The 15698-nt window shown below is 48.3% G+C and overlaps 1 protein-coding gene across 2 annotated transcripts in view; it reads right to left on the reverse strand.

The window, feature by feature from the left end:
* Positions 1-3765: 3765 nt before the first annotated feature.
* SLC9A7 (solute carrier family 9 member A7) overlaps positions 3766-15698 on the reverse strand; it is a 130794-nt gene continuing 118861 nt past the window's right edge. For both annotated transcript variants that reach the window (XM_039216780.1, XM_039216779.1), the window contains 2 exons: positions 8836-8941; positions 3766-5321 (listed from right to left, as the gene is read on the reverse strand). In XM_039216780.1, the coding sequence (XP_039072711.1) occupies positions 5073-5321; positions 8836-8941 (355 nt within the window). In that variant the 3' untranslated portion in view covers positions 3766-5072. The remainder of the gene's footprint in view (positions 5322-8835; positions 8942-15698) is intronic.

A 15698-nucleotide genomic window follows, 5' to 3' on the forward strand; every position in this document is an offset into this window, starting at 1 on the left:
AGCGATTTCAGTGAATTCCGAATCCACAGACTTCACGCCCATACCACCGGAAGTCATTCCTCTGCTTCCCCGAAGCCCACCACTGGAATCATCCCAACCAAAGTCCACCCCCAAGAGTCCAAGCCGTCAGTCACCGAGAGCACTGGGGTCTCAACTTTTCCGTGCTTTAGACAGCAGATGTGGAGTTCCTCGTGCTGGTTAGGAGCCCCTTTCTATCGGAGTTCCCCCAACATATACATGCCCGGCCCTTTTCCACTGACCCTGGCATTCGCCAATTCCGTGTACCCCGTGTTCGAAGGCGGCCGTCCAAAAGAGGGGCCGCCCTCCCGGGTGCTCTCACGTGCATTTCGGGGCTTTTCAAAATGCAACAGGACGGGCAGACCCTCCTTCTCATCTTCTCCCAGGCTCATGTGGCAGAAAACTGCTTACAGAAATAAAACGAACATCAAAAGCTTTGGTTTTGCTTTTCACGATTGCTGCCAGCACTGGGTGTCACGACATGGTCGTCAGTTCAAAGAAAGAAAAAAAAAAAAGCTCCACTGATGAAAATCGAAACAGGGCAAAGGGGTTGATTTCTAGGTTCTGGTTTTGAAAGGATTGTCAAAGAGAAAAGCCTACTTGCTTTTCCTAGTGAGAGACTGGCAGAGCTTTCTAGAGCATGTCTCTGTATATTGTCCTTATTAGGTTTTAGAAAGGGGAAGGTCTCTTCAGGTGCCCAAGTGAAAACACATTCAGAGGGCTTGTTTGTAACCCTTGGCCACTAGGTTCCTTTGACTGTGTCGGGGCGCAGCACCGGACACTGGCGGGGCCAGAGTTTCACTTAAAAACCAACATAAGAGATAGGTGGTCAGCGGTCCCACTTTCATGGCATGTGACAAACTCAGTCCTACACGAACTTATCTGCAGAATCAACATCCAGAGGCAGGCGTGAAACGTGTCAAGTTCCCCGTTTTTCCAACGTGGGCTAGGAAGTCACATGCTTGTTGAATCAGCAAGCTGACCTTCCAGAAGCCCTCGTTCCACATCCCATCTTACAACAGACGGCACAGTCGGGTTTGTGATGCGCCTCTTAGGACTCACAGTGGGGACCGAGCTAGGTGTCCGAGAGGAGGGTTTCTCCCTGTTGCCCCACCACCACCAGTCTCCCCCAAGGGCATCGGTGGTGTTTCTACATTTAGAAATCATCTTGTTCATACTAAATATCTGACATGGTGACATTAACTGCCTCTGCGGACAAAGAAAGGGGTCGGGAGAGTTGACTGGGGGTGGGGGGATGTCACGATACAGCCCTCTATTTTGGAAGATGGCCCTACGCTGAAATGTACATGGACAGCTGAGCTAATACCCGTCACGTTCTCCAGAGAGGCTTCGTCAACCGAACCACAGACGACGTTTTCGGGTCCAGAGAATGCAGCCCAAAAGCCCCTTGCTGTCTGCTTGATGAGACATTTGATGTCGCAGTGTGATTTTCGGCTGTAAGACATCGGTCCTGTTTGGGCGGCCCAGGGAGTCCCCTGGGGGCAGAATACGTGTAATCACCTATGCGCTCTACCTAGATTCGCTTCCTAGGGGGAAACGCAGCCTCGTTTCAAGTCCCAACTGCCCTCTGGAGGAGACGAAGTTCAGGTCTCCTTGTGGTGCCCCAAAAAAGTATTAAAAGGAACAAAGAGCCGGACTTCGTGCCTCCCCTCTGCCAACGCCACTTCCTCGTGACCGAGAAGGGGTCACAAGCTTCCACTTCCAGAGGGCCCAAACTCTACCCTGAGGTCTCCAGCATGGACGCAGGCACGGGGGCAAGGTAAGCGTGGCGAGAAAGAAAGGTGACCCGATCGCAAAGGGGACCTTGTTTAATCGCACGCTGAGTTGAAAAGCCAGCTTCTCCAACACCTTCCACTTGACATTTGGCTGCACGGCTAAGACCGAACCCCTTTTCCTTCCACAGATGGGGGCCAAGAAGGCAGGTTTTTCATCCCTGCCCCCTCCCTGCCACCCAATACATCCCCTCACGCCACCCTTCTCTCCCTCTCACGCACTAAGGTTTTCAAATGTGATGTTGTCAGTTGCACTTTAGGGAGTAAGTTCTGGAGTTCTGCCAAGATTGTCTGCAAGGAATTCTTTGATGGGTTTCCAGGCGGGGTTACTGGTCAATGCTCAGGATGGTCCACGTGACTGGCAATTAAAGGAAACTTCATTTGCTAGGCCATTCTTTAAGGCTCCAAATAGGGTCTGCTGCAAGGTCTAGGCTAAAAGGCTGGCAACCCTAACCAAAGCATGGAAGGCAGGCCCCACTCCAAACCTCCTGGGCAGCCAGGCTTGAGAACTTGTGCTCTAGAATCATCCAGCTCTGCTGAACTGTCTTCCCCTCCCCCAATCCAGAACAAATATGGTTATAAGATGTTGAATGTGTTAAAAAGATGGGAAATTGGATGCACTCAGCAGTGTCAGCCTGATTTATGCCAGATTGGCAGCAGATAGCTGGCCTTACGTTAAATGGTTTCTGGGCTTCGGGGCGCCCTCTTTTCCCCACTCAGCACAGGCGTAATGCTTCTAGAAGGCAGAAGTGTTTCGTTGAATGCACTCATTTCCCAGGACCTCTAGTAAGGTCACGATTATTCTCTACATCTTACAAACCAGAATTAGAACCATAGGTCAATGACTTACTCCTGTCCACTGAGTACAAAATCCAACCCAATGACTAGCAAAACTTTGGTCTTGACAAATCTCCACTTATTTATATTGAAGTAGGTCCAAATAAAAGGTTTGCAGTCAAGATGACAAGACCCTTTTGGGGAAAACCCAACGATGTGTGGATTGACGGGGGCCTCGGATGGAGAACTCTGGTTATTTTTCCTCCTTAATGTCTTATTAATTTGCTGAAAGCTTCCTGGAAAACCATTCATGACAACGAAGCCCTGAAGTTATTAAGACAAGGTGGGTCCCTAAATAGCCAGGGTGGCTATTTTCAAGAACTGTATCAGGGTTTTCCTGGTAGCTTCCTCCCACCAAAATTAAATAAGTAAGTGATGTAAGAGACAGACAAGGCTTTATAAAGATCCAACCAAAGAGCCGGCCAGCCTATCCCTCCATCTCCGCAAGTAACACACATACACAGAAGCCTCACCTTTCAAGTGTACAGGCTTGACTGGTCATTACTGAGAGAGCTCTACGGTAAATAAAACCCGTGCTGGTTCTGGGCGTGGGCACATATGCACATCTCCGGCCTGGCAAGCTGCTCTCTGCACTCTGACCCCACAACAAGATGACCTCCCATCCAGGGGTGCTCTAAAAAAGCGGTTTCTCTGACTGTGGCTTGTAGGTTTTCCGAAGTCCCTCCCTAGCCTAGGTAATTCTGAGCCTCGTGGGGTCAGGTACGTGGCTTAGCTTGTTTTTCAAGCTTACAAAGCCCATGGGTGCCCATGATAAAAATCAAAATGGACTTTAGGGTAGACAGAAAGGAAAGGGGGAATAAGAAGCATCTAATTACATTATATCGAAACATATGAAACTGTCGTTTCTTTTTTTTTTTTTTAAATGGTTCAACATTAGCAATTTCGTATGGCTCAACCTGGTAGTAAGTTTTGCCTGGTTTGCACAGACGATCAATTCAAAAAGCAAAGCGTAACATCTTATCTAAGTATTAACCATTCAAAACGTGAGTTAGGAAGAAGATTAAATGGCTGGTCTGATTATGGGTACGCTAGACTGGGCCACTATGTTGTCAGCCACAATAAGACAGAAGCCCACTTTTTATGAAAGCATTGTGTTTTTTTTTTTTTTTTTTTTTTTTTTTAAAAGGAATCGGGCTTTCAAGAACCTAAATTTCACACCGTGCTCACGCCTTCAGCTGGTGCGAGCCTCCCCGGATGCCGAGAGGATGACCCTTCTCTACATGGCACTCGACCTCAAGACATCTGGAGACTTAATCTTACAGTAGACAGAACCTTCCACTGGACTGAATACTGCTTAATCTTCCATGGACTTGCCTCTAATTTCTCACATGGTCACTGAAATCTACTCGGTCTTTACAACAGTATCTTGTATTTTGTTGTTGCAGTTGATTGTGTTCGCGGCGTGATTCCCCCCCCACCCCGAATACTAGCCTACTGCCTCCTTAGGCTTCTTTTTGCTTTCTCGTCCCCAGATAAAAGCGCCCCACAAATTTCAATGCTGTTCCGAAAGCCACAGTAGGTGTCTCGGCCCTCTGAATCATTTGCCAGGCAGTCGGCTTATACGGCGGCCCCAAAGAATTGACTGATTTTTCATCATCAGTTTCTAACCAGTTTCTCCTGTCCTCAGATGGATGTGAAAAACCCAACAGCGTAACGCGATTTTGCCTTTGGTTTTGCTTTTGGTAGCTTCTTCTGGATGGAGGCTTCCAGAGAAGGCATTCTAATTCTTTCCCCAGGTGCAAATGTTCATGGAGAGATTTCCACTCTTCAGTCTAGAGGAAAGCCAGGCCGCAAAGAGCCCAGAAGCCTGACGTGAGATCACGGTCTCGTAGCCCTGTGGTGCCGGGAGCGGCCGCTCCAATTGCTTCTTCCTGAGTTCTGGCCCATTTACCGCCGGCTTCCTGTCATCCTTGCAGGTCCAGTCTCAGCCGCCTTCCTTCTCGATCTTTCTTCTAGCCTGCTCTCCTCCACCGTGCGATTCCTGCAGCCAGCCAGGCCTGGGCTGCTGTGAACGGATCTGAAGCCTCTCCTGGGCAGGGGGCGGGGAGGGATCCAACCACCCCCCCACCCGCCACACACCTTGTTCAGATACTGCAGGTGAATGAGTTAGACCATTAAAGCATGCTATTTTGTTTGTTTGGTTAACTCTGAACAGCACACTACTACGTGAAAAAGTGGGAATGGGTCTGCGTCTGTCTTGATTTAGAGACACTTCAGCCCCACCATCTTGGGTTAAATTGTAAAGGTTAAGATAGCTTCAGACCTCAAGAAAACAGAAGCGTTAGTTCCGCTCAGTCAGTGCCCCTCCTCGGACAACCCCGGGGCTTGCAGCCGTCACCTGCTGGTGGGCCGTCCCCATCATCCCCATCATCGCCGCGGGCTCTGGGGCGGGGAAGGGGGGAGTCACGCATTGTCCAGGGGGAACACTAGGCGCGTGCCCCGGCTCGAAACCGGCTGGTCCCCTATCCCCAGGGCTCGGTCCAGCACCTCCTCCGAGCTGCTCTTGGTTCGCCGGCTGCCCTCGAGGCTCGTGGAGGCCGTGTGGGAGCCTGAGGAGCCGTTTGCAGTCACTGTGCTGTCCCCGTACGTCAAGGTGAGGTCGCCCTCGGTCAGGATGAAGTCGGAGTCTTCCTCTCTCAGCGGCTCTTGGTTCTGAAAAGTGCAACGAACGACAACGACAAATGGGAGACCGGCATCTTCCGGGGGCTGGGGCCGACCCCAACCTCAGCTCCGCGGGCTGAAAACGGGGATCGTGAAAACTGCCTGCCTTGAGCCTCTGGTGTGAGCAGAGGATGCAGGCTGTGGAGTGCTATTCAGGGCCAGGTGCTGCTGCCCGAAACCAGGGCTGTGAACGCCGGGAGGCAGTTCTGATTGCCAGTGCCTGACGGCTCGGGGTTAGTGACAAAAGGCGAGAGAGGGAGACCAGCGTGGGTTCTGAGCTTCCCAGCCCACAGGGAAAGGCAGGGTAAGGTCACTGGGCGAACCTGCAAATAGGTTTTGGGGCCTCTCTTCCCTGGGCAGGTCTCCTGAGTGGGCAGGACGCCCCGCAAACCACTCTGAACCCACTTGGTGTACCTCTGAGCTGCTCTCTGCCCTAGTCAGTGATTGAGGGAAGGGCTCAACGCATAAGTAGGATGTCCTTCCTGTCCCCACAGAAAAACCCCGGATGGGAAGCTCGCCGGTGGATGCGGCGGGGCATCCAGAGGGAGGGTGTTCTTGCACATCTGTTCCGTGCCTGCCAGGAAGCGCTCACTTGATCCTGACCCCTCCCCGCCTGCGAAGGGCGGGCACACCCCTATCCCAGAGAAGAAAGCCCGAGCTAAGAGAACCTCAGAAATGTGCCTGAGGTTTGTCCAGCTGCTGGGGAGCAGAGTTAGGATTTATGCCGGCCAGACCCACGTAAAGGATGTGGAAGAAAAAAAAGCTGCAGTTAGAGTAAAACAGGCAAGGCTGAGCAAGGCAGGTGTTAGCCAGAGTGGCAGCCTCTGGAAATCACCAGACGGTGGGGGAGGGCACAAGAAGCAGCATGAGGTCAAGCACAAGCCTTTCACCCTCTAATGGGTTTAACCAGCCACACAAGGGGCGGTTCGCTCCCCTGCTGTCCCCAACTGCACATCGGGTCAAACGCTGTGAGCTCCTCTCTTGAATGGCAAACACGGCTTCCAAACGCGCCGGAACACCCGCTCTCTCACTCTGCTATTTGCCATCTGCTCTTCAAAGTGCACTTGCGGTCCTGCGTCCTCTACGCGGCAGGGTGTCCTCGGTGCAGGACGTGGGACCTGCCCCCCTGACAGCTTCCTGCTCCCTGCCCCCTCCCCCCCGCCCCCCGCGTGAGTCACGCTGCCCAAGGCCACGGGCAGATTCTCCCCAACATGCCTGAATTCCCATCTGGGTGAGAAACCAGCAGAGCGCGTGCGCACCTCCTCCTGGCGCCCTTCCTTGAGGAGCTTAAGTCACAGCAGGTACAGGAGGAGAACCTGGTCAATGCCCTGACCCAGGAAGGGCTCGTGGGTCTGCCTATCTCCTTCTCCTGCCCCAGCCTGTCTGGGTGACACCCTCGCTGGTGACAAGCTTGAGCCTGTTTTCTGCATTGCTTCTCAGTGATGACGACTGCTCCACACTCCACAACCTGACTCCACTTAACCAATGCTCCGGCTTTTTCGGGATAGGCAAGCATGCACCTCCTCTGGCTTGCTGCCTCAAGCCCTCCCTGGAACGAGGCAGGGTGCACGTGTGCAACTAAGTAAGAACCCTCTACTCAGGCCGGGCGTCCTTCTAAAACTCCCTCCACACTCCCCAGATTCCTGCTCTCCACCAGTGTTTATAGAAAGTCCTGAAATTCAATCTGTCCTGTGATAGTTTTCCGAACAGGAAACGAGATCACGTTCCCTGTTTCAGCGCCGTCCATTTCTCCCGTTCGCAGGCGGTGTCTGCGAATGGAGCCACGCCCTCTACGGCAGCACAGGGGAGGCCCCCAGATGCCAGCCCCTGGGTGACCCTCGCTGACCCCTGGCAGAGGGAAGCAGGGCTGAAATTCCGGCAAGAGGAAACAAGACTGGATGTTGACCCATTCCATTATGAAACTCACAAGCCTGGACAGATCGTACCCCAGGAAAGGTCATTCCGAAACAAGGACCTAGTAAAACCCTGTGGAGAGGGGATTTCCAAATCAGAGCTTAATGAACACGATCTGCAGATGATGATGAAACCAACCCACTTGCTCAAATTCCAGATGGCAGGATCAACAAAAGTTTTGTTAAGCCGGAGGTTTGTAACACTTATGTAACGGGCTGTCCGCTGGAGGCTGCTATGAAAATGCTGTGGAACGTGGGCATTTGAAACAGCCAGAAGTCACAGTTTCCCGAATGGAAGAACACCGTTTCCTAGGTGGATGCAAACAGTTTGACTAATGCCCATCTTCAAGAGCTCCCAAATAAACCGGAAGTCCAAACGCCTTCTCGGTGATGGATGAGGTCGACGGGGCGTCAAACAGCCACAAGGGCCGCCCAGCCCAAGACCCTCACCAGGATCAAAACCCCGAGGGAGCCCCTCTGCTCTCTCACCCTTGGCTGCCTCAATTCATTTTTCGAAGACCCTTTCCTCCTCCTCTCTCAGCAGCAGCAAGCCTCACCGTGTCTAGATTGGACTGAGACCCTGGTCAGGACCCCAGCCTAAAGCAGCAGTGGCCGTATGGAGGGATTCAGCTCTGATGAGGATGCCCTTTGGCACGCCGGACCACCGCTTCCCCCCGCCCCAGCATCCCCTGCCCAGCGACTGTGTCTACTTTCCCTTCTGTACCGCCTGAATGCAATGGTTCCCAAGCCCGCCGCCCTGCCCCGTTAGAACTCACCTGATCTAGACCCTACTCTCTCAGACCCGGGCTTTGCATATTCTGCTTTCTCAACACGAACCGAGTAAATTGCAGGTTGTTTACTAATACTCTGAAACCCGCCATTAGGGCCCCAGCTCTGTCCGTTACTAATCCTGCGACCCTTGGCAGTTTCTTCCTCCGTAAGATGGCTGTGCCCGCTTATTTGCAGTACGGCCGAGAGAATAAACTTGGCCTTTGTGAGCTGGAAATCTCTACATAAATGTAAGGCGTTCTTTTCTCCCAGGGTATCGTGGTTATGTAGGACGGTGGAGGAAAGAGAGGAAGACGGGCCTTTCCCCTCTCCGCCAGTCCTTCTACGGAGGTAGGTGCTTACTTTCTCCTCCTCTCTGCCCCGCCACCCCCATGAAGGGCTCACGAGTCAGCCCCAAAGCTCAGATGTCCACCAACGTGGGTATTCTTTTCACACTGTGCTGAGCTGAATCTGAAAACGGAAAGGACCTAACCACATCAACGTAAAGAAACCATCTGCAAAAAGGGTCTCCACGTTCGCTAAACACTTTGTGGCTCATGGTATTTTTCCATGCCTTAGCCTTTAATCTCACAGCCAGCCTGTACGACCAGGCCCACTTTATAGACAAGAAAACTGAGGCACAGAACACTGCAACGGCCTCGGGGCTTGGAACTGAATGTAGCTGTTGGCCATTGCTGATCATCTTATTTAGAGAAGCAAAACGTGTGGGTTTGGAGGCTTGGCTGCCACAGGTTTCCCCTTCCTGGGGAGGATACTACCCTGGCTCCGTGAGCAGGAGCGAAACCCTGACACGCTGTACTTACGTCGTACACCTGGGGACTCGTCAGACACTGGGCGAGTAGGCCACACCAGGCGGGGAGTGTGGTGGTTAACGGGGGGCCAGTGTGCGTGAGGATGGGCTTCAAGTAACTTTGAAAAGAGGATTAAGGAAAACGTCTGCAAAGAGAATACCCCCCAACAAAACGTGTTTAGAAATCCCCAAGAGGAGGGGCGCCCGGGCGGCTCAGTCAGTTAAGCGTTCGACTTTGGCTCAGGTCATGGTCTCGCAGTTTGTGAGTTCAAGCCCCGTGTCGGGCTCTGCGCTGATAGTGAGGAGCCTGCTCGGGATTCTCACTCCTCTCTCTCTGCCCCCACCCCCGCTCTCTCTCTCTCAAAATAAACTTTAAAAAAAAAATATTTACAAAAAGATTTCTTTCTTTTTTTTTTAATTTTTTTTTATTTATAGGAGAGAGAGAGAGAGAGAGACAGCATGAGCAGGGGAGGGTCAGAGAGAGAAGGACTCACAGACTCTGAAACAGGCTCCAGGCTCTGAGCTGGCAGTCAGCACAGAGCCCGACGCGGGGCTCGAACCCACGAACCGCGAGATCATGACCTAAGTGAAAGTCGGACACTTAAACGACTAAGCCACCCAGGCGCCCCTACAAAAAGATTTCTAACTATCCAAATTGGTGGAACGGCAAAAATGAAATAGCAAGTCTCTATCCCATGCTCTGGTGATTATCATTACAACTTTACAGGAGAACTTCTTTTCTAAACTGAGGTATAATGGACATATGTTAATATTTTAATGAGTACAACACAGCGATTTGGCCTTTCTATTGATTGGAAAACGATCGCCTCATTAAGCGTAGTTACCATTGGTCACGATACAAAATTAATACAATATTATTGGCTACATTCCCCAAGCTGTACATTCCATCCCTGAGATTTACTCCTAACCAGAAGTTTTTACTTCTTTATCCCCTGTGCCCATTTCACTCCCCCAACCTCCTTCCCCACGGGCAACCACCAATCCGTCCTCTGTATCTATGAATCTGGGTTTTATTCTGGTTTTTGGCTTGGTTTTTAGGCTCCACGTGTAAGTGAAATCATGTAGCGTTTGTCTTTGTCTGATTTACTTCACTTAGCACAACAGCTTCAAGGTCAATCCATGTGGTCCCAAATGGTGAGATTTCACTTACTGTAATGGCTGAGTAGCATTCCACTGTGTGTGTGTGTGTGTTTGTGTACAATACTAGAATACATTTTTTCCTATTTCTTGATTTATGCACTTTAATCAGAGGCTTTTAACTCCCTCCTGTGAGAGATGATGCACTTAATTCATTTATACTCCTGCCTTTCCATTTTTTCTTGATTTTATTATGATTAATTTTATAGTATAGATACATAACATTTGCATTCTGTTCTACAACTCATACGTAAATCTTCTGGGCTTTGCAAATGGACTGAGCCTAAATGTTAAATTAGCCAATAGCTAGCATCTGTAATATTATTATATGAACATTATTCGCTTGTAGCCGAGGAGAGTGGTTAGAACACTGTTAAAGGAAATGTGATACCGTGTCATTTAAACTTCATTCCTGAGAAGACAACATGTGCTAAATAAAGACAGGCTCTTCTTTGAATTTTTTTTTTAATATTTTTCTTTCTTTCTTTCTTTTTTTTTTAATGTTTTATTTATTTCTAGGAGAGAGAGAGACAGCGTGAACAGGGGAGGGTCAGAGAGAGAGGGAGTCACAGACTGAAACAGGCTCCAGGCTCCGAGCTGGCAGTCAGCACAGAGCCCGACGCAGGGCTCGAACCCACGAACCGCGAGATCATGACCTAAGCGAAAGTCGGACGCTTAACCGACTAAGCCACCCAGGCGCCCCTATTTTTATTTATTTCTAGGAGAGAGAGAGACAGCGTGAGCAGGGGAGGGTCAGAGAGAGAGGGAGATACAGACTCTGAAACAGGCTCCAGGCTCTGAGCTGGCTGTCAGCACAGAGCCCGACGCAGGGCTCGAACCCACGAACCGCGAGATCATGACCTAAGCGAAAGTCGGACGCTTAACCGACTAAGCCACCCAGGTGCCCCTTTGAATTTCCTTTTGATCTCGGTCGCTTCTTCTGGGTTCTAACAAATCATTTCTTCTTCCATGTAGTCCCCTTCATTGGCTCAGATTTCGGTTTTGTTGATCCTCATGTTGTCGGCTTTGTCCCCCTTCTAATAGAGTCTGCGCAGTACCAAATTGTGTGAATTCTTGCATGTCTGAAAGCCGCTTGCCTCTTTTTTTTCTAGGCTCGGAGTTTTTTCTTTTCATCCTAGAACTCCGGCTGTGCTAGATGGTATTCTAACAGTCAAGTTTGCCGATGCTACATCTGATTCTTTCTCTTTATTTTTAATTAATTAATTAATCTTAATGTTTATTTCTGAGAGGGGGGGGAGGGGCAGAGAGAGAGGGAGACACAGAATCCGAAGCAGGCTCCAGGCTCTGAGCTGTCAGCACAGAGCACAATGCGGGGCTTGAACTCACGAGCCAGAAGATCATGACCTGAGCCAAATGCTCCGATGTGTGCATTCATGCTACTCAGGCCAGGTGGGCCCTCACACTCTGGAAACAAAATCTTCTCTAAGCAAGGGATTTGTTTTCTTCCATTCTTCTTTTGCTTCTTTTTTCCTTCCACGGTCTCTATCTTCTCCTTCCATATTCTGTTCAAGGCTTGTGGGCCTTCTTGCCCTGACCTCCACATCTTGAAATGCTTGCCTTGCACATCTCTGACTTTGTGCTCGGATTCTTACAGATCCTCTTCCTCAACTTCATCTTCCAGATGAACAGCTTTGGTCTCCACCATGTAATTACGCTATCTATTACATTTTGGGGTTTATTTCAGAAACTTTAATTCTTCTTTAACTTCTTCTTGTTCGAGTGCTTTTTCTAATAATCTGTCCTTACATCGTGACTGGAAAAGCCTTTCAACTCTCAGGCTTTTATTAGAACAATTAAAAAATAGGGGCGCCTGGGTGGCTCAGTTGGTTAAGTGTCTGGCTCTTGATTTAGGCCCAAGTCATGATCTCACGGTTGGTGGGTTCAAGCCCTGCTTTGGGCTCTGTGCTGACAGCTCGGAGCCTGCTTGGGATTCTCTCTCTGCCTCTTCCCTGCTTGTACTCCCTCTCTCTCAAAAATAAACATTTAAAAATTTTTCAAAAAAGAAAAATTCAAAGTATTTGGTGGGTTGCCTGTCAGGCTCAGTTGGTAGGGCATGCAACTCTTATCTCAGGGTCATGGGTTCAAGTCCTGCATTGGACATACAGTTTACTCAGTTAAAAAAAATATACACATATATATGTAAGTGTATGTGTAATTAAAGAATTAATTTGGCATGCCCCGCCCCATGTCTTTACTCAGTTAAAGAGGTGCGGAAGTCTACCACTCCAAAGTTGGATGGGGGGTTGGTTACTCTTTGGTGGCCTCGAGATCTGTTTCTCTACCAATCTGTCCCCAGGCAGTATCTCTACTTTCTTTAGAGAGCTATGGCCCGAGGAGAAAATTAACAGCTATCAGCTGATCTGCTGACACAGGAAGTACCGCTTGCAGTTGTTACAAAACAGCATTTTTAATAGATCAGCTAGACAAACTGGCTCAAGACTCGCTTTGGTCTTGGACTACAGTTTTCTCTGCTCTGATTCCATCTAGTCTTGCAAGCAGTCACAAATATCTCTTCTGCGATGTCAATGAGCCCTGGGAATACAAGGGAGCTGTAGGTGTGCGCTGAGCCTCTCATCTTAAATTGGAAGCCCATCTAGTCCATTTTCAGGCTTGTTCAGGAAAGGAGGCACCACACCTACTCTAGCTGGTTTGTGGAATCACTGCCCAGCTGAACTCTCTTTCGCTGCAGCCAAAACCCACGTTTTCTCATTTAATTTCTCGTTTAATTATCTGTAGAATGAATCATGGGCACCTTCCTGATACAGTTCTTCAGTTACTTTGTGCCTGCTTCCATTCTTAGTCTCCGTCTTCCGAACTAAACAGGTAGAAATCCCAGTCGCTGAAATTTACATTCAGAGACTAGACATCACTCCTGTTGAGGCGGAAGAATCAATTTCTTCGGCACTCAGCTTCACTGAAGTATGACTGACAAATAAAAACTGAATGCGTTAAAGGCATACAAGATGTTTAGATGTGTATATACTGTGAAATGACAACTACAGTCAAGCTAATTAACGTAACACTTTACGTGTTCCCATCTGTCTATGTGCGGTGCAAACACTTGAGATCTACCCTCTTAGAAAATTTCCAGTGTACAACACGGCGTTATTAACTCTAGTCACCGTATGGTACATTAGGTTTCCCGAACTTATCCATCTTATAACTGAAAGTTTGTACCCTTTGAGCAACACGTCCCCATTTCCTCCACTCCTTAGCACCTGGTAACCCCATTCTCTGTTACCATGAGTTTGACTTTTATAGATTTCACACGTAGGTAAGATCAGTAGTCTTTTGCTTTCTGTGCCGGGCTTATTTCATAGCATCGTGCCCCCCAGGTTCATCCACGTTGTCCCAAACGGCTGCACTTCCTCCATGTTTAAGGCTGAATAATATTCTGTGATACACACATCTTCTTTATCCATTCAGGCACTGATGACACTTAAGTTGTTGCCATATCTTCATTACTGTGAATAATGCTGGTGTGAGCATGGGAGTGCAGACTTCCTCTTTGAGATAGGGATGTCGTCTCCTTTGGATATCCCCAAGGAGGGAGTGCCAGGTCATTTGGTGGTTCTAATTTTCTGAGACACCTCCATACTGTTTTCCACTGTGATCACACCATGTTACATCCCATCAACAGTGTAGAAGGGTTTCCTTTTCTCCACATCCTCACCAACACATGGTATTTTTTTCCCATTTTGATAACAGCCCTCCTAACAGAGGTGAGGAGAGATCTCATTGTGGTTTTGATTTGCATTTCCCTGGTGATTAGTGATGCTGAGAACCTTCTCACGTATCTGTCGGCCAAGTGTATGTCTTCTTTGGAAAAATGTCTATTCGGGTCCTTTGCTCCTTTTTTTAACTGGGGCATCTGCATTTTAGCTGTTATAGGAATTCTGTGTATATTTTGAATATTAGTTCCTTAGCAGATAGATGGATTGTCAATATTTTCTTCCATTCTACAGGTTGTCCTCTAATACTGTTGATGGTTTCCTTTGCTGTGCAGAAATCTTCTAGTTTGATGTAGTCCCATTTGTTTATTTTTGCTTCTGTTGTCTATGCTTCGGGAGTCAAGTCCAAAAACGCACTGTCAAGACCAATGTCAAGGAGCTTTCCCCTGTGTTTTCTTCTAGGAGTTTTATGGTTCCAGGTCTTGCACCTCAGTCTTTAAACATTTTGAGTTGCTTTTTGTGAGTGGTGTAAGATTAAGTTCCAGTTTCATTCTTTTGCGTGTGGATGTCCAGTTTTCCTGGCACCATTTATTAAAGAGACTGTCTTCCTTCCCCTATTACATATTCTCAGCGCCTTGGTTGAAAATTAGTCGATCCAGTATGTTAGGGTATAGTTCTGGGCTCCCGCTTTTTTTTTTTTTTTAATGTTTTATTTATTTCTAGGGGAGAGAGAGAGAGAGAGACAGCGTGAGCAGGGGAGGGTCAGAGACAGAGGGAGTCACAGACTGAAACAGGCTCCAGGCTCTGAGCTGGCAGTCAGCACAGAGCCCGACACGGGGCTCGAACCCACGAACCGTGAGATCATGACCTAAGCGAAAGCCGGACGCTTAACCGACTAAGCCACCCAGGGGCCCCTGGGCTCCCTCTTTTGTTCCACTGGTCTGTATATCTGTTTTTTTTTTTTTAATGTTCATTTATTTTTGAGAGAGTGAAAGGGTATGAGTAGGGAGACACAGAGAGAGAGGGAGACACAGAATCTAGGCTCCAGGCTCTGAGCTGTCAGCACAGAGTTCGACACGGGGCTCGAACTCATAGACCAGGAAGTCATGACCTGAGCCAAAGTCGGACGTTTAACCAACTGAGCCACCCAGGCGCCCCTGTATATCTGTTTAATGCTAATACCAAACTGTTTTGATTACAATGCCTTTGTAACATACATATACTTTGAAATCACCAAGTGTGACATCTCAGCTCTGTTCTTTTTGCCCAAGATTGCTTTAGCTTTTCAGAGCATTTTGTGGTTCCATACAAATTTTAGGAGTGTTTCTGTGAGAAAAAAAAAAAACACATTAGAATTTTGATGGAGATTCCACTGAATCTGTAGATTTCTTTGTATAGTATGGATATTTTAACAATATTAATTCTTCTAATCTATGAACACAGATATCTTTCCATTTATTTGTATCTGATTTTGAGGCCTATTGATTTTCTATTTCTTGCCTAACTGCTCAGGCTAGGACTTCTACTGCTGTATTGAATAGAAGTGGCAAAAGCAGGCATCCTTGCCTTGTTCCAGATCTTAGAGGAAAAGCTTTCAGCTCTCTGCCACTGAGTATGACGTTGGCTGTGGGCTTATCATATATAAACTTTATTATGTTGACATACGTTCCATCTACATCTAATTTGTTGAGAATTTTTTTTTTATCATGAAAGGATGTTGCATTTTGTCAAGAGATGCTTTTTCTGCATCTATTGAGATGATCATATAATTTTATTTTTTATTTTGTTAATGTGGTGTATTGTATTTATTGATTTGCTTACGTTGGACGACCTTTGCATCCCAGGGATAATCTCACTTGGTGTATGATCCTTTTAAGTTTGTCAGTTTTTTTTTTAATGTTTGTTTATTTGAGAGAAAGAGCATGAGTGGGGGTAGGAGGGAGAGGGAGGGAGGGAGGGAGCTGTGGGGGGATCCGAAGCAGGTTCCACACTGTCAGCACAGAGCCAGATGCAGGGCTCGATCTCA

The sequence above is a fragment of the Hyaena hyaena genome, unplaced genomic scaffold (assembly GCF_003009895.1).
Source record: "Hyaena hyaena isolate Hyena2069 unplaced genomic scaffold, ASM300989v1 scaffold_658, whole genome shotgun sequence".
Taxonomy (NCBI): Eukaryota; Metazoa; Chordata; class Mammalia; order Carnivora; family Hyaenidae; genus Hyaena; species Hyaena hyaena.